The sequence below is a fragment of the Mercurialis annua genome, linkage group LG3, assembly GCF_937616625.2.
Source record: "Mercurialis annua linkage group LG3, ddMerAnnu1.2, whole genome shotgun sequence".
Taxonomy (NCBI): Eukaryota; Viridiplantae; Streptophyta; class Magnoliopsida; order Malpighiales; family Euphorbiaceae; genus Mercurialis; species Mercurialis annua.
The window spans coordinates 66,938,208-66,957,034 of record NC_065572.1 but is presented as its reverse complement, the minus strand read 5'-3'; the positions used below and the strand labels follow the sequence as shown (position 1 = coordinate 66,957,034).

The 18,827-nt window shown below is 31.8% G+C and overlaps 2 protein-coding genes across 4 annotated transcripts; one reads left to right on the top strand and one right to left on the bottom strand.

The window, feature by feature from the left end:
- Positions 1 to 6,893: 6,893 nt before the first annotated feature.
- On the top strand, positions 6,894 to 18,416 carry LOC126673062 (zinc finger protein BRUTUS-like At1g18910). Of its 3 annotated transcripts, none has more exons than XM_050367026.2 (13): positions 6,894 to 7,511; positions 7,695 to 7,931; positions 8,570 to 8,764; positions 8,835 to 9,148; positions 9,295 to 9,529; positions 9,667 to 11,363; positions 11,704 to 11,922; positions 12,022 to 12,159; positions 14,103 to 14,337; positions 14,425 to 14,484; positions 14,911 to 14,982; positions 15,063 to 15,175; positions 17,934 to 18,416. In XM_050367026.2, exons 1-12 carry the CDS (start codon positions 7,188 to 7,190, stop codon positions 15,162 to 15,164), a joined length of 3,828 nt encoding a protein of 1,275 aa, XP_050222983.1. In that variant the 5' UTR covers positions 6,894 to 7,187; the 3' UTR covers positions 15,165 to 15,175; positions 17,934 to 18,416. The 3 variants fall into 3 exon arrangements, with proteins under 3 accessions (XP_050222983.1, XP_050222982.1, XP_050222981.1); XM_050367025.2 differs by having other exon boundaries at positions 17,655 to 18,416; XM_050367024.2 differs by lacking the exon at positions 17,934 to 18,416 and having other exon boundaries at positions 15,063 to 15,529.
- On the bottom strand, positions 16,620 to 18,030 carry LOC126673063 (LOB domain-containing protein 27). Its single transcript, XM_050367028.1, has 2 exons — positions 17,225 to 18,030; positions 16,620 to 16,885 (listed from the first exon to the last, which is right to left on the bottom strand). Exons 1-2 carry the CDS (start codon positions 18,028 to 18,030, stop codon positions 16,780 to 16,782), a joined length of 912 nt encoding a protein of 303 aa, XP_050222985.1. The 3' UTR covers positions 16,620 to 16,779.
- Positions 18,417 to 18,827: the final 411 nt, after the last annotated feature.

The following is an 18,827-nucleotide window of genomic DNA, read 5'->3' as shown; positions in this document are numbered from 1 at the left end:
ACAGACAGTTTATGAACCAATTGAAAACTTAAAACCTTTAAAATAGATAATTTTAAAGCAATATAAAAGTAAAACAAAATAGTAAAGCAATTTAAAAGTTAAAACCAAAATAATGTTATTCTAGTTAAAACGAAGGTAAATTTAAAAGTTAAATTAAAATCTTTAAGTATACTCCACCACCATGTTTTTCTGTTAGGGACAGTCCAGGCAAAGACAACATTAGACATTAGGCAACATGCAGTATTAAGCAACAACAGCAAAATTTGGCTTACACACCAAGCTACCACAAAAGCAAAAATCAGCAAGAGTCCAACTTTTTAGTTGGACAACTTTACATTAAGAACAAATACAAAAATATAAACTATTATGAGATAGTTTGAAATATACAAAGAATTTTAAAAAAAAACTAAGTTGAAGTACATAACCTTACTCAAAAGGTTCCAATTAATCGAGGCACTCTTTAATTATCAACGGGCAAGATTCTGCTCTAAGACAATCTTGAATGCACTCCAACGCTTCCACCAATCTTGGAAGTTAAAGAATTCCTAAAACAATCTAGTACTCTACCAGAAGTACTAAATGATGATTCAGATGCAATAGTAGAGATAGGGACAACAAGAATATCTGAGCCATCTTCGAAAGGATTGGAAATCGCCCTGAGTTTAGGTCCACCACTTCAAGATATTAAAATCATCATCATTTTTAACCGTAGCCTCACTCAGGTACAATTCCAGCTCAGATTTCTACTACTATTTTCGCTACCCTTATTGTGATTATCAAATTTGGCCTTCATAAGAGACATATGTTTCTTAAACTGAAAATTAAAAGTCAGGCGAATTATACAATATAAGTTCTAGGGTTAAAATATATCTTAACTATATGAAACATCAGTTTAATTTCAGGAGTCTCATGCGCCATTTTTTCTTTGTAACCAAATGTTAATTCTACGTGGATAAGAAAGAGTTAAACAACTATAAAATGACAATTTTAAATATTAATTTACTAGCTGAGGTGTTAAATGAGTTAAAATAAAAAATAAAAAGTCAGATGAATAAAAAAATATAAATTTAAAGTCTCGCTTGGTTGGGGGTAAATAGACTAGGGAAGTTGTACTTCCCGGGACGTAGCAAATTGTTTTTACTTGGTTCGATTTATACATTCTACTTCCCGGGAAGTTGGATGTTTGACTTCCCTTTGACTAGGGAAGTAACTTCCCTAGCAAAACCCAAGGAAGTAGAACTTCCCTAACACTTTTGTTTTATTTTTTTAATTTAACTTTAACTTTTTTTTTTCTTTTAAAATTCATATAAAAAATATTTTTATTTATTTCAAAAAATATACCTATATTATTTTATAATTATTTATAATAAAATAAACATTTTTATTTAATATTTTATATTATGTAAAATTCAAAAAAATATATAATTTATAAATTTTAATATTTAAAAACTCTCTCAAATAGTACTTGAATCGTAAAATAAGAATTATACTATACATGAAAGTGAAATCAAAACGACATGGGATATTAAACGACACTATTTATGTGTATAAACATTAATTAAAGTGTGAATTGGCCGCCTAATAAGCCAAACTAACATGAAAAAATAACACATTTACTTCTTACACCAATGAAAAACTACTATTTTAATCCTTATATGCTGTATTTCTTAATAATGCTATTGTGTTTGAAAGATTAATTAATTTAGTAAATTATAACTTTTTATTAATTTATTATTAAATTAAAAATATTTTATTACTATAGCACAATAAAATAACATTTTCAATTTTCACCCACGAGTAATATCATGATTTTAAGCTCCTATTTCAGCCACAAATATAAAAACAAAACTAAGACAAATTGACAAATGACAATATTTGCCGTTTGAGTTGTTAATATATATGTCTATATTTAAAAGGATTACAATTACATATATCATAATTTTTCGCGCCTTTTCGATTTAAGCACAAATTATAAAACGTTCCAACTAATAGCACAACCTTTTATTATGTAGCATATATAGCATAAATGTCTGAAACGACGTCGTTTTGGTCGTGTGTACGACAAAAAACGATGTCATATTAACAAAAAATAATGCATAAAATGTATGTCGGGTTATAGAATTAAAAGTTTGGAAAGATTTTGTTAATCGATGAGGCACTTTTTTAGTTTGTGTTCAAATCGAAAAAAATACAAAAGGTTATGCTATATGGTGACATAACCTATTTAGGCTTAATCACCAAAAAATGCCAAATTTATACGTTTTGTGTCAATTATAGCCAAACCTTTGAAAATCACCAGATTTAGCCAAACCTTATATGTTATGTTTCTTTTTTAGCCATTTTTGAATCGAACCGGTTTTTTTGACACCGTGTCGTTCACGTCACCTCCAACTAAGCAATTGGCTGGCATGGCAGCTGAAATATTTATATAAGGTTTGGCTATAACTGACACAAAATGCATAGGTTTGGTATTTTTTGGTGAATAAAACTAATTTTAAAATTAAATAATTAAATGATTAATTATATTATAATAAAATTTATATATATTTAAAAAATAATATTTATATTTAACGCTAATTAAAATTAATTTTTTTTACTAAATTTAAATAATTCTAATAATTTTTTTTTACATATTTGATGGATATATAATTAATTTAAATTCTATTAAAAACAAAAAATATCATATTCATCTGAATTTTTTTTGAAATTCCAGTCGTCGGTTCTTTGACACCGCCGCCATTTGAGATCAATTGTTCGTCTTCCGACGAACAATCTGAGAGTAAACAAACATACGATATTGTTCATAATTCAACTATACACACATAAACATAAAAATAATCACTGAATAGACTGCTTATTTAAAGATGAGTGTAATTATTTTCTCGTTTTTTTTTCTTTAAAAAGTGAAGCTCATTGTGCTGTAATCAATATATATCATGATGTTTATAAGCATAAACGCATATGTCAGCATAGCCAAAAACTTACCTTAATTTACACATAACTATTTTATTTATTATCTAAATCTAGTCATAACAAGATCTCAACAACATTAAAAATAATAAATCAAGTTCAAAATCATCATGAACGTTAAATCCTTTCACCAAATTTAATTCAACATTAATTTCTAAGTAATACATTGATTCATTTTTTTAATTACATATTCATTAAAATATATTATAATATAAATTTATTATATTTAATTAGGTTTAATAAAAAAATTAAAATTAATTTTAATTAGTATTAAATAGGAAATATTAATTATTTTTAAATATATATAAATTTCATAAATTTCATAAATGATATAATTAATTTACTAATTATTAAATTTAAAAATTGGCTTGAATTTAAAATTAGGTTTATTCACCCAAAAAATACCAAACCTATTTTTTTTTTGTCAGTTATAGCCAAACCTTATTTAAATATTTCAGCTGACATGCCAGCCAATTGCTTAGTTGGCGGTGATGTGGATGACATGGTGTCAGAAAAACCGGTTCGATTCAAAAATGGCTAAAAAAGAAACAGAACATATAAGGTTTGGCTAAATCTGGTGATTTTTAAAGATTTGGCTATAATTGACACAAAACGTATAGGTTTGGCATTTTTTGGTGATTAAACCACCTATTTAAAAAACGTGACATGAGTTTTTATTACAATATTAGTGAAAATATAAAAAATTAGGTTATGTCACCATCATTATATAAGTATTAATAAAATTATTTTAAAAAAATAAGAATATTTTTTTGTCAAAAGGATACCATAGTTTTTTATTTACTATTTAATAAAATAATAATTTACCAATGAGCTATAACTCAAATGGTATAAGCGTTGGACATCAAACTAGCTCGTGGGTTGAGATCCTCCTATAAGTGCTCCCGCTCTCTAATTATAAAAAAAATTAACAATGTTTTTAATCTTATTTAAAATTAATAAACTGTATCTACAATATTTGTTATGATAAATTTATTTTAACTTATATAATATTTAAATTAATAATTTAAACATGACAACTTAAATAAAATAACTTTAATAAATAATTTAATATGTGCCACTTGTATATTTAATTATTTTGTTATTTATGCTTAAATGGAATATATTTTTATTCATATATTTTTTAATGCAACCCCTTATCAAATGTACATAATTATATATTGATAGAATGATAAATTTCTAAAACTAATGATGGATAGTGAATCAATGAAAATACTTATTAACAATATCGTATTTATTATCATATATTAATTCAATAATAATTACTTAACTGATAATAAAAAGCCAAAGCAACGCTTGACAAATTTGTTAGGGAATAAATAAAAATTAAATTATTTATTGTTCAATTTAAAAAAAAAATTATTTATTTAATAATATAAAAATTATCAAAATATTTTTTTGTCTTTTAATTAAAAATTAATTTTATACTTTCCGAAAAGTAAAAATCAAAATAAATAATATTTATTAACTTTTCAGGAAATATACTTTCCGGAAAGTTAATTTTTTAGGAATTGATATAAAACGAACCCAACCGAGGCCTAAGGGTCAAATAATAGGGCAAAAGCTTAGTCATGTTTGATGAGAGTGGCAAGAGCATGGAAAGCTCGTGGAGACAGGTGCAAAGCACGAGCTAGACAGAGATGCACACGTGCACAAATGGCGACACGAACAAAAATAATTATAGAACAGGTAATGACAAGTTTATAGTAATGCTAAACAAGTTTATAGTAATTTAATTACGTAATGACAAGATACGGACGGCATGAACTCACACCCTCTCTTTCATTTCTCACCGAATCCCTTATTTGTCTTTAGTTTTAAAAATCTGATTATTTTAATTTTGACTTTTCTATAGTTTGCTAATTAAAAATATTAAGCTATGCAGAGTTGAGACAAAGTCGGAATGCTTGATTCACTCTTTCTAATTTGCTGTTTTCATGGCACTTCTTTTTAAAAGACTTGCATAATAGGGAAATATTACTCCAACACTTTCGGACAGATTCGTTATGTTGGCCTCATCATAATGGTTTAATAAGAGAATAGTAAAATTTTATTTTTAAGGTGGTTTTATAAATTATATTTGAAATTATAATCATTTTATTTGTTAAAAAAAATTATTTAAATTATACTAAAAATATGATATAAAATTTATTTAAATTGTACTAAAGATATGATATAAATTTTTTAAATATGTGAAAATTATTATTTTTTTAAACGGAACAGAAGAAGTATGATTTAACCTTTGAGTTTATATATTATTTAGATATTGAGGCTCGTACTTTTGTTAAAGTTGAGGTGTTTTATGAGCTCTCTAATCAAGATGATTTATACAAAGTAGTCACACTGGCTTTTAAATTCAATTAGGTCGTGCAAGGATCTAGAGATGAAGTTCCACGAGAAGTATAATGTACATCGTAAATAATGTTATGTTTGCCGACCTTGTAAGGACATCACAAGTTTCCAATGAATCAACTGAGAAGTACATCGCTTGGTTCAGGGTCTTAATTCTTAAGCACTTATTGCATGATCCAAATCTTCGAACATGACTATGTTCTCATTATTGTGAAAGGAATGAGCTTCTCCTTGAGAGAGCACACTAATATGAGACCTTTTCGAATTAACCAAAAGTGTTATTAGCTATAAGAGGTTGTTCGACGAAAAGAAGTAAAGGTTAGGAGCCTCCAAAAAAATTTACTATCGCGATCAGTCGGATGTTCCAGGTGTTGAGGATGATTGTAAAGACGAGTATTTGTACGACGAGATAAATACGGCCAAATCTAAATGCAAATTATCATATAATTTTCGCTCATAAAGAAACCAAGTTTCATGAAAAAAGATTATGACAGTCTAAAAAGAATGTTCATTCGATTTCACCAAAACGGATTATATATTTAATGTGTTGCTTAAGGATGGACAAATTGTCTTAGACGAAGGGTATTGTAATACCCCTTGTGATCAAAAGTACCAGAGTGATTGATACGAGAACCGTAGTTCATATAAGCTCGGGATCAATTATTATGTTGTATTTAAGAATGTAATACATAAGATGATTAATGAAAAAAAAATTGAAAAAAAAATTGACTATCAATTTTTTTTTAAAAAAAATAAATAAATGGTTATCAATTTGATTATTGTAGCCATGGTATTACAGAATTTATCATAATATTTTAGAGCTTATTTATTTTTTTATTTCTTTAAATAAAGAAATTATTTTGGAAGGAAAGAAATAATAATTGATTAAAATTAGAGCACCGAGTCAAATTAAAATTAAAGCCAATGACCTCTAGCTCAGTTGGCTAAGGAGTGAGGCATCAAGTCTAAGGGGGCGTGGGTTCGAATCCCCTCATGGATAAAAGAAGATGAAAATATTGAAGAATATTTGGAGGAAGGCTCGAAGCGTCAGAAGCAAGCGGCTGTAACATCGTCCGCCATAGCGATGTATTCAACATAAACAATGTGGATGGCGTGAATAGCGTTTAAATTTGTAAATAGTAGTATATCTATAGTTTGTTTGTAATAGTGTAGTTCTATCTCTGTTAAAAAAAAATTAAAATTAAAAATAATAAATTCAGTTCGATTCAATAAAACACTATCATAAAATTTAATATTTTTAATTCTGTTTAAGTTTAGACATGAAAAATTCAATTAAATTTTAGTGTAAAAATTGAAAAATGAATTAAATCTAACTAATCATTGGAACGAACTGATTTGGTTTGGTTCAATTCAATTTTTAGAATTTACATCTTTATAGCTTTGGTTCCTTTTGATTGAAAAAAAAAAATCGATTCGGCTAGATTAGGTTCTGAGTGAATAAAAATATTGCTTTGTTGTCCCTGTCCCTATAAAATTTTGATCTGAAAATAACGTCATCCTAAATCAGATTAACAAATAAAAACGAAGAGGCATTTTCCCGCCAAACAAATGAAGAGGCGCGTTGAGATTTATATGTCAACCCTTTAAAAAACACCGCCGATCGAAGTTCGTTGAAACGTCACCGTCACTCCACGGTGTTTTTAATCTTTTAATATTACAATTTACAAACATAAAAAATCTTTAAAGAATTATTATAATCAGTTTCTATTCTCTAATCAACACATCATAATCACTCCCCTTAATAACTCTGCCGTTATCTCCAATGCCGATCCTTCTTCCTCTCCTTTGCTCCTCGCCGCCGTTCATGGTGCTTTATTTTGTCTTTAATGGCCGGCGGAGACACTCCCAAACGTCCTCCGGACAAGGAGAAAGGAGTCTCTTCGTCTTTGCCGGCGGTGGAGGAGTCAAATACTTTCTCCGATGTATCGCTATCCGACGCTCCGATCCTCCTGCTCGTTTATTTTCACAAAGCTATGCGCGAAGAGCTTGCACAGCTGTACAGCCTCGCTGTTTTAGCTTCAGAAATAATTAGTGTGTGTACTGATGATAGTGTCAATAATAATAAACGACACGAGCTGATCGTTGAACTTCGTCGCCGTTTTGATTTTCTTAAACTTGTACAGACTTATCACGCTGCTGTTGAAGATGAGGTCAGTTTAATTACTACTTTTGTTAACCTAATTTGATTAATTTGTTTTAAGATCCAACTTAGTTAACCTAATTTTTGTTGTTAATTTGATACATTATGTTAAACTTAATTAATTAAGAAATTTTATATATTGAAGATTCTAGTTGTAGTGCTATGATTTACAGTAGTTGTTTGCGTTGTGCAGGTTATATTTCTAGCATTAGATGAGCACATTAAAAATGTGGTGCAGAGTTACGCACTAGAACATGATAGAATAGCTGAGGACTTCGGCTCCGTTTTTCGTTGCTTGAGTACACTCGACGAAAGCGAAGCCAAAGATGATAATCACGGTTCAAAGCAGGCGCTATTTCAGGAACTTTTATCTTGCATTGCCACCATGGATTCCTCCATTAGCAACCATATGTTCAAAGAAGAAAAGCATGTAGGTCATTCATTTACTTTCTGGTGTTGAAATTGATTATCGGTGTGCTAGAAATGCTTGATATGCCTCGGTAGAATTGCTGGTAGATATTTGAAATTTTCCAAACAAAGGTTAGAAAAGAAGAAAGAGCTATAGAATTTAAATTAACTAAGCATCAGAAATGGAATTCTTTAAATGAGTGGTAAATAGATACTGATAACAATCACTATATGATGGAAGCTACTCATAATTATAGAATTCAAAACTCCTCGATCATATTTTGATCCTTTCCCAGTGAATCATAGATTTAAAGCTTATGTTGCAACTTCCACATGAAGCATTTACGTTGGGGCAGTTTTAGAAAAAATGAAGGCCATTGCTGGCTAGAATGCTGTATGACCACATGGAGATGAAGTGAAATGGGCATAATTTAGGTTCAGGAAAACCTATAGGAGCAGATAGAACTTATTGTTTGTCAGATTGCATGTATATGAGGGGGACGGAGGAAATTTAATTAAATTGTAACCAATTGCAGGACAAAATCATCTAACTAATTTTGGGGTAGCAACACCCATAATTAATTGTCTTAAGCACTACAAGAAGCATGATTCCATTTCTGTTATCTTTGCTAAATATATTAAGACCATGGATCAATGCAGGTTTTTCCTTTGCTCATGGAGCACTTCTGTTCCAAAGAACAGGCTTTGCTTATGTGGCAGTTTTTCTGTAGCATTCCTGTGATCCTGCTGGAGGAGATGTTGCCGTGGATGATCTGCTTGCTAACTCCAGAACAACGAGTAGATTTTACTCGTTGTATTAAGGAAGTTGCGCCTCAGGAAATATTACTGCAAGAGGTATATCCCGATCTAAGTCTAAGTCAAGATTAAGTTGTGGTTTGATGATCCTGTCACATTACTTTTGTAGGTGGTAGTTTCTTGGCTTCATAGGAATGATCAGTCCTCGTCGGAGGCTATCACCAAAATTGCGAATGAACCTCGTGATGGGCCTACATATATCAAAGGTCTGCCACATTCGCTTAGGGAAGGGAAGAAGACATGTCATGTCCCCACCAATGCAGTAAATGATGTGGCTGACTGCCTCCATCTTTGGCACCGTGCCATTCAGAAAGATTTGAAGGAAATACTTGAAGAGGCATCTGAAAGCAAAATCTTTTTTTCGGATATGGATTCTATAGTTGTCCGGCTGAAATTTCTTGCCGATGTTGTAACCTTCTACAGGTATAATTGGTATGGGTGATTGGCTACCCAAGCATATTTATGTAACATAATTTCAACCACAATAATTTTGAGTTTTATTTTCCTTTATATTATATTATCTTCTCTTTGATTCACTTTGACAGTTATAAATAATTTCTGATTATCAGCTATGCATTGAAGAAATTCTTTTACCCTGTGTTAAATGAACCTGGCAACGACCACCCATCTACCTGCTCCACTGAACAGTTTCTGGTTGAAAGCCGTATAGAAAGCCTTCACAAATTACTACAGTGCAATGCTCAAAATAGTTTGTCTTTGAGCAAATTTATCGAGAAGCTTTGCCAGGAACTGAAGTCCCTTGTGATGGATGTTAGCAAACAATTTCACTTTCAGGAAATAGAGGTACTTTGTTGTCTTGTCTGTTCCATCATTTTTCTTCTAAAAATCCAGAAAGCTTGATGTGGTGTCATCCAGCAACCAGCTATTATTTAATGTTTACAACATTGTCAAATAAATTGACATGTTTCAATTTTTACCAGGTATTTCCCCTTATTATGAAGAAATGTAGCAAGGATGCCCAGCAACAGCTTTTGTATATGAGCCTTCATCTGATGCCACTAGGACTACTAAAGTGTGTAGCTCATTGGTTTGCGGCTCATTTGTCTGAGAATGATTCCAGGCCATTTCTTCATGGAAGGAACTATGGAGATAAGTTATCCAATTCATCTTTTGCATCTCTCTTACTTGAATGGTTCCGCATTGGTTATTCAGGTAAGACTTCCATTGGAAAGAAGTTGCACAAAACATTTAGTAGTAGATGCTCATTTCTACCAGAGCAAATCAAAGAGGTGGTTGGAAAATCACCCTTGCTCTCCAATGTGCATTTTCCTAAAGAATCCAAACCCAGTACAACGGAACCGGTCTCTTCTTATAAAGGCAAAATGCTTCTATCGGATTCTTGTCCTGATTCTTGCAAAGCTGAGATGTATGGGGAGTTCTATGCAAGTGAGATAAATCGGCATATATTTTTCCCTTCAACGAAAAGATTGTTGAACCCTTTTTCTCCTGCGGAGAGTTCTGCAATTCTTGTTACTAATGAACCAAAGCCAATCGATCTCATCTTTTTCTTCCACAAGGCTCTGAAGAAAGACTTGGATTACCTTGTGTCTGGTTCATCTCGATTGGCTGAAAACATCGGATATCTTACAGAGTTCAGCCAGCATTTCCATCATTTCTGGCATCACCACCAATTTCACAGTGAAACTGAAGACGAGATTGCCTTTCCTGCTCTAGAAGCTAAAAAGGATGTCCAAAACATTAGCTGCACCTACTCTATGGACCACAAGCTTGAATCTGAATATTTCAATGATATATCTCTCATGTTAGATAAGATGTCTAAGTTGCATACATCATTGTCTAGTGCCGATTCAAGCATTCTGGCTCACACAGTGGCAAAATATAATTCATTGTCTACGAAGCTCCGTCATAGATGCGAATTAATGCACAAGTTGGTTTGCGATCACATCCATCATGAAGAGCTTCAACTTTGGCCTTTATTTAGACAATTTTCTATCCAGGAGCAAGAAAAGATAATGGGACTCATGTTAGGGAAAGTGGGAGCAGAATCATTACAAAATATGATTATCTGGTTGATTGGTTCCTTAACACCGGAAGAACAGCAGGTAATGATGTCCTTATGGCGTAATGTGACAAAAAATACAATGTTTGATGAATGGTTAGGGGAGTGGTTAGAAGGGTATGGTGCTTCTCCTGTGGCAGAGGACAGTAATACTTTACCAACTGCAGATCCTTTAGACATTATCTCAAGTTATCTATCCAAAGATGCTCGCAGAGAACAGGATGACATCATTTGTGATGAGAGCATCAAGTTTTCACAAAAAGATGCCTCTGCTGCTAATACTGACATGTTTGGAGAGTGCAATTTGGATGATAAAGGGAAGGTTGCTACTGAAGATCCAAATAATGGATGTTCAGAATGTGGAAAGCTTCTTGCTGAAGGTAAGACGAAGAGATTCAATGAAGTAGTTAATATTGGAGATGAGATGGGTAAACCTGAACCAGGCAAACCTTTTCAGTCAAATACAAAGTTAGGGCAGCATGGGCACCTTTTGACTATGACCCAAGAAGATCTAGAGTCTGCAATAAGAAGGGCCTCTCGTGACTCATCCTTAGATCCTCAGAAGAAATCATATATAATCCAGAATCTGACGATGAGGTTGGTATAGGCATTCGTTATCATTAAACATTTACATGTGTCTTTTGTCATGTAGAAAAGAATAAAATGCATGGTTTTTCACAATGGTACTACCTAAATGACAAACACTTTTCACATGTCATTTTACCACCTAATCAGAAAAAAAGATACCGAGACAAATAATAATTTATGGATATTAGATCACTGGAATCTTTTTACAAATTAAAAATTGAAGCTTGCCACGGTTATAAAATTATGGCCACATATGGCATGTGCTGATATTTGAGGCAATATGAACAATAGGTTTAACCTGCAGCCTGAGGATGCCATATAATCAATATTCTTTTTGTTCTCTTTTCAGCCGCTGGATTGTTCAACAGCGGATATCTCGTTCAAATACAACCATCAATGGCAATGAAGAAGACATTCCAGGAAGACATCCATCTTATCACGATGACAAAAAAGTAGTGTGGGGCTGCAAGCACTATAAAAGATCCTGTAAACTCGTCACTGACTGTTGTAGTAAGATCTACACATGCATATATTGCCATAATGAGGAGGCTGATCATGTGACAGACAGGTATGTACTAAGTATGCATACTCTTCCATTATAGTTTTTAGAAGTTATTTCTCTTTTTTCAATTTTTGTGGGTCTCAGTTGATCCTATCAACTTTGCAGAAGAAAAATTACCAAGATGATGTGCATGAAATGCTTGGCTATTCAGCCAATTGGTCAAACTTGCTCAACTGCCTCGTGCAACAACTTATTTATGGCAAAATATTATTGCAGTATTTGCAAATTGTTTGATGATGGAAGGTGATACAACTTGACTAACTTTTTCAAAAGTTTCTATAAATTTTATTGCTTAGTAGTTAGTTATTGAATTGGTGAATTTTAACCCGCATTAACTTTGTAGGAGTATAGTTTCCAACTCCCAGAGAATCAAACTTATCCTTTCCCTTTGGTTTGGCCATTTTAATATTTATCACAGCCGGAATTATGGGATGGATCTTTTGCATCTCGATCTGTCATTTTCTAGTATGTGTATTTAATCGAAATAGAAAATGAAGAATGTTTAGACTTGGGATATACTTGCATTGAGATCTAAAATCCAAGCGACTACTAATGTCAACATTAAACAATTTCTTTTAAAATAGAATTTTAAAATCAGGAACCTTATTTAAGTTGATAGAATTGAGAAATCATCACCGGCTGCACATGTAGGTTAGTTGAAGCAGTATTTTTCAACTTCAAACTTTCACATAGCATGGTGCAGACTCCTTAATAATCTATAACATATATAAAATTGTATTAGTGGGTAAAACACTTCCATCCATGGATAAAAATACCCACCCCATAACTTATAGATTTTAACTACTTAAAATCTTTCATAATTCTAATCAACCACTAACTCTTCTATAGACATAAAAATTCTCTCCATATCTTCCTAATTTTAATTAACCATTGTAAATCCTTTCCTAATCCTAATTAACCACTTAGAAGTCTTTTCTAATCCTAATCAAATATACAAAATTGTAATCTATAAATAACATCAAGTCTTTCTGTTTGTATTAGCTTATTAATTTTATTGATTAATTTTTAATTTTTCAATATTTATATTTTTTGATATTTATTATTATAAATAAAATATTAACAAACACATTACTAATCACTACATTAATTAAATTATGTGTATCAATCACTATATTAATTAATCATGTGTATCACACCTAAAATAAAAGTAGATAAATTAAGAATATAATTGTAAATGAATAGTAACAAATAGGTTCAAAAACATACATAGCTTAAATTTTTTGGGTTGTAAGAAATGGACCTAAAAAAATCATATGCAACTAATTAATTTTATGCTTTGTTGTTTGTATGGTTATATGTATAGCTTTTTTAGATTATTGATACAATTTTTAATTTTATATTTAAATAATATCAAATATAAATGATGATAAATATATTAAAGAGAAAACCACATGCAACTATCTCAAATATAAATCACGATACATATATAATTAAAAAATTACATTCAACAATCTCAAATATAAATCATGATAGATAATAAAATTATAAACCATGTGCAGTGCACGTGCACAAGAAACTAGTTTAAATAAAAGGGCATTCATAGTTATTTGATTCAATCCGCATTGGCCAATCTGCTCATCTGTCCGTCAACTTATCCTTGAGATGAAACTATCCGCATGTATTGATATACGAGCGGAAATTAAGTCTTTGATGGCGGAATAGAGATAATGTTTGTTTAAATCTTTGATTTGATCATGTTGTGGTCAATCACCGGAGCCAGTAAGAAGATTGACCTTTTCTTAAACATAGCAGGACTTTAAGTGTTCACTCTAGAGTCTCTTTGCCTCGTGTTATTGAGCACTACAAGTGCCTTCTTGTTAAGAGGCCTAGCTGCTGTCACGAAGCTCCTTATAATTACACTAACATGATGAGAACCTATTTTCTTTCTCAGAACTTGGATTCTAATTGATGTTTGTGACTAAGGCTGAGCTGCTTTAGAGTAGTATCATTATACCATATTGATGGCCATACTTATTTTAGCACTCTAGTCTATTCTCTAACCAGCTAGTTGGATGAGATGGAGATTTTGGATTGTTGGATGAGATTAGAGATTTTGGATATTCCTCCATTTTTTCTTTTTGAGTAATTGTACTTCAACTCTTCTATGTTTTTACTGAATATGTTAACTCCAAATTTCCTGTTTTTTGACATTTTTATCCTAACAGGGAAATCTACCATTGTCCTTACTGTAACATCTGCCGACTAGGGAAGGGTTTGGGCATTAATTACTTCCATTGCATGAACTGCAATGCCTGCATGTCAACATCTCTTTTGGTGCATGTATGCAGAGAAAAATGCTTGGAAAAAAATTGTCCTATTTGCCATGAGGACATTTTCACCTCGACCAATCCAGCAAAATCCCTACCTTGTGGTCATATGATGCACTCGACATGTTTTCGGGTATTCAGCTGCAACCATTGTTATCTTTCTTCAATTGTATTTCACTTATAGATACACTTTTCAAGGTGCTTGTGATGCTGTTGCTAGGACTACACTTGTACTCAGTATACCTGCCCAATTTGTAGCAAGTCACTTGGAGATATGCGGGTACGTTATTATTCATCACTTGCTGTTTCTCTTGGCTGTTTTTGATGTGATGAAAATGTACTTTGTACTATGTTGTTAACATTGGAAGCCCGAATTCTAATTCCCTGAATTCAGTTCCCTTTTATGCTTATATTTCTATCATACTTTTTGAATTAATTTATGGAATGTTAAATCTGATAAAGATATATTAAAACTCAAAAACTCATGATCCTTAAGAAAAAGGTTCTATGTAGACTACTCAAAGAGACCAAAACTTTTATGTCTCCCATGTTATCTATCTTTTCTGTGAATGTTTTTGATAAAAGTAGGCCCATCAACATTTACTGATCATCAAAAGCTTTTGGCTATGGAGTTTTTTGATGGCTTATTTGACCTAGTAGTAGTAACTGCGAAGTTCAGTTGATATAATGCAAGAATGACTTTCAGGTGTACTTTAAGATGTTGGACGCATTAATGGCTGAAGAGAAAATGCCAGATGATTATTCAGACAGGACTCAGGTTCATGATGGTTTATCTTCTTACCTTTGTTTTGCAACCATACAAAATACATCTTGATCAAGTTATAAATGAATTTGCAGATTATACTATGTAATGACTGCGAGAAGAAAGGAGATGCTCCTTACCATTGGCATTATCATAAATGCCCAACATGTGGCTCATACAACACCCGATTACTGTGAACTTACTCCACGTAAGTTAATAATTTCTATCCTGTTTCGTCACTTGCATTGAAAGAAACCACTTCAATTACTCAGTTGTGGACACCTGACTTGCTTCTCAATGCTGCTTGAAAAATCTGACACACTTCTTAAATTCTTGATAACATGAAGGAGGTTTTAACTATAAGGATACTGTTTTTGTTTGCTGTTTCATCCGATTCTGCTAATTTCACGCATTCTACGGATCAAATGCTGTATATAATTGTTTTTTTGGTTTCCTTTCTTCAATCTAATTGTATTGGCCAAGAAATTTCAAATGAAATATTACGGTGTTTACCTTCATAGTTCATATGAATTTCAAATGAAAGATTCAACTTTATCAGATACATATTCATTTCCATCACCATGTGCGCCTTTCTGTCTATAGTCAATACACGCATTACATTCTTAAATTTAAAGTATTTATAGCAGGTTTCCCCCTTGTTTCTCTATACCACACATATTGAGGGTTAAAAGCCTGGATAGTACCAAATCTTTTGCTTTTGTATTATTTTGGTACCTTATTTTTGGTTTGTACTATTTCGATACCATTTATTTCAAGCAACGATATTTTATAAAATTCAGATCAAATATTTCTGACGTGAGAATCAGAGTGGGAATATATCTGTATATACGTTCATCTTAATTGCCATGTCAGATTCACAAAAGTGCGTATGGAACCAAATCTTTTTCTTATGTATTAATTTGATACCAAATATTCCCCTTGTATTTTCAAATCTGACGTGAAACTTTGATGGATGAATATACAGAAAATATTACCATTCTGATGCCAAGTCAGAAGGCAATTGACTCAAAATTGAATGAAGTACAGTCGCCGGAAACAAAAATACAAATTAAAATTAAGGCATCAAAATGATACATGAGAGAAAAATTTGGTACCACCGTAGACTTTAACCCCACAGCAGCATTCTTTCAAAATCATCACGAAACTCATCGTAAACGAGTTTCTGAGCTTTATTGACATATAAAACAGAAGTCTTGATATTGAACATGGTTTACCCAGTAGTTCCAAGAAATCTAGACTCATTACTTTAACTAGAAAATACTTTTAAGCCATCATATGATATTTTCAGAGTACAAATGTTCAAAAGTTGCAAATATATTATGAGTTAATATGCATCTGTTCTTAGTGATTCAGTTCTAAGAAATCAGTTATAGACAAACAGGTTGAGACCTTTGAATACAGATAAATTTCCTTTAGGTTTTACATCAACTTCAATTAAAGAACAACTTTGTACTCTAATCTGCTGATTCCCCATAACATAAATATTCTCCACAAAATTCGACCAGCTCGCAGGCTTCTAAACAAGGCTACATATTATTGAAAACAAGAACATAATATAATAATAATAGCCTATCCTAAATTCTATTATAGGAATTCAAAGTTCTACAAAAGGGGTTTAAAAGGAGAAAGGATAGCTCAAAACTGTTAAATGTACTATGTAAATGTGGAATTCGAGAGAAGTAAACAAAAATTAAAAATAACCAAAAATATGAAAGAATTAAAATCAAAGTTCTATTCTCGAGTCTCTGATAAGTTACTACCAATTGGTTGCTTGTGTAGCTCATCAGTTCTTCAATTGACACTGGTAAGAGTAAAGCATGCAGCTGCAGTCTTTAGTTCATTTTCCGCAACATGTTCCATACATTGTTGTGTCGTGTCCCTTAATGATTCCTCCGAGCTGGAAAAAATAAATTATACCATAAATTTTTTAAAACCAGTACAAAATCAATCCTAGAAATATTTTATTCTGAATTCTTTTTGGTTATTTCGTTAATTAAATATATATACACGCACACTATGTTGTGCGGAAACAGAAACACCAAAAGAAAAATGCTGAAATAAAAACTGGCAGAAAATTATATTTACTCCGTTAGAAGATAAATGTTCAGAGTTTCAAAGTGTTTCTAAAAACAAAGAAGACACACTGAAACAGAGGACTCGGACAAGTTTCCGTGCAACATAATATCTAAGATTATGTTGAATAACAGCCTGATAGTTGAATAAACAGAAACAATACCTTGACTCATAGGCTTCTTTAGAATCGATATAAGATTGCCTATCATCGATAGTATCGAAAAACGGATGAATTTCATCATAATCTTGAACAACTTGTTGAATAGGTAGTGGTTGTGAATTAACCAACTGAGTCTGAATCGCCATAGAATTGTTAATATTATTATTAGCAGCAGTAGCATATTGGTGCTGAACCCACAAAGAATTACCCAAAGGATCCTTATTAGAATCCAAGTAAGCAGAGCTGTAATTAACGTTATTACTGCTATTAGAGTAAGCATGGTGCTGTGGAATAGGCAAACCACTGTAATTCTGAGGAGTAGAATTAGTTTGGCCAAAAAGTGAAAGGGAATTATTATTATTATTAATATTAATATTAATATTATTACTAGGAGGAGCCATGCCTAATTCTAACTGTGAAGCTATATCATCAGTTAAAGAAGAAATCTGATGGTGATGATGATGTTGTCTATACATCTCGAGCTGAGAATGAACGGCGTGGATCTCTTCTTCAGCTTGCCTAATTTGATAATGTAGCTGACAGATAATTCCCCAGCAGCCATGAACCGGAAACCTGTCGCGAATATTCGATTGGTAGATTATAGAACGCATAGCTTCCCCTCTCTGCGATGCATCGAGTTTCTTGAGAATCTTTATAATGTTGCTGACACCAAATAATTTATGAGCATTCTGAAACATTTTTGGTTGGTCAGGTGGGAAATAAGGTGCTAAAGGACAGTCACTGGAGCATTTTCTTCTCTGGTATTTGCACGCAGCACAAGCTTGGCTGGTGCCACCTTTTAGTGTCATATTCTTAGCATCCAAAATTTTTGGTTTTTGTATTTGAGATGGTTGAAATTATAGTAACACTTGATGATGAAAGAAAAGGAAAAAATATTAGTAAAATGTAAAAGTGAAAAAATGTGGTGTTGTTGAAACTGAAAAGGGTAAAAAAAAACATTTTATTATAATGCTGAACAGGTCTGATATGAGCGGATTTGGTGGAGGTGAAAAAGACTGAGTAAAAATGAAGATCATGTAGAGAGAGAAAGATTTGCGAATTTGAAGGAAGTTGAGGTGGTTGTTTAATTTTGTTTCAAGTATTATTGTTATTATATGACCGTTAGTGACAAATGTTGATTGTTTAGCAGAATCCTATTTTTGGGGTTATCAGCTTTTGGTCAATCTTATTTTTATTTTATTGTTTGTTACATTAATACGTGGCTTTTTGGGTTCTAATCCTTTTCCATGCAGCTTTTTTGAGCCAAATGGAGATATATTTATGGTCAATCTGATTTAATAGTTACACTGCACATAGTAGATTTAGTTGTCTATTTATATCGCTTAATTTATACCAAGACATGCGAATCCACAAATTATGGCTATTTTTATATCACACAGTCGATGAATGTGGCTTGTGTTGTATAATATGTTTTTTTTTTATTGGGTTAATAATTTAATTATAAGAGTAAATCAGAAATTCAATTTTTTTTGACACAAGTAAAACGTGGATTTCTTGGTTGTTACTTGCTTAGGTACAACTCTACAGGCTGTAGATTTTGTAGATGTTGTATGCAAGAATGCAAGCTATTTTCTAACTTCATTTT

Excerpts from the sequence above, each read along its gene's own strand:
- LOC126673062 (XM_050367026.2), top strand. The coding sequence starts at position 7,188 with ATGGCCGGCGGAGACACTCCCAAACGTCCTCCGGACAAGGAGAAAGGA. Across the intron at positions 12,160-14,102 it reads AAATTGTTTGATGATGGAAG|GGAAATCTACCATTGTCCTT; the intron begins GTGATACAACTT and ends TTATCCTAACAG. Across the intron at positions 14,983-15,062 it reads ATTATTCAGACAGGACTCAG|ATTATACTATGTAATGACTG; the intron begins GTTCATGATGGT and ends ATGAATTTGCAG.
- LOC126673063 (XM_050367028.1), bottom strand. The coding sequence starts at position 18,030 with ATGACACTAAAAGGTGGCACCAGCCAAGCTTGTGCTGCGTGCAAATAC. Across the intron at positions 16,886-17,224 it reads AAAGAAGCCTATGAGTCAAG|CTCGGAGGAATCATTAAGGG; the intron begins GTATTGTTTCTG and ends TATTTTTTCCAG.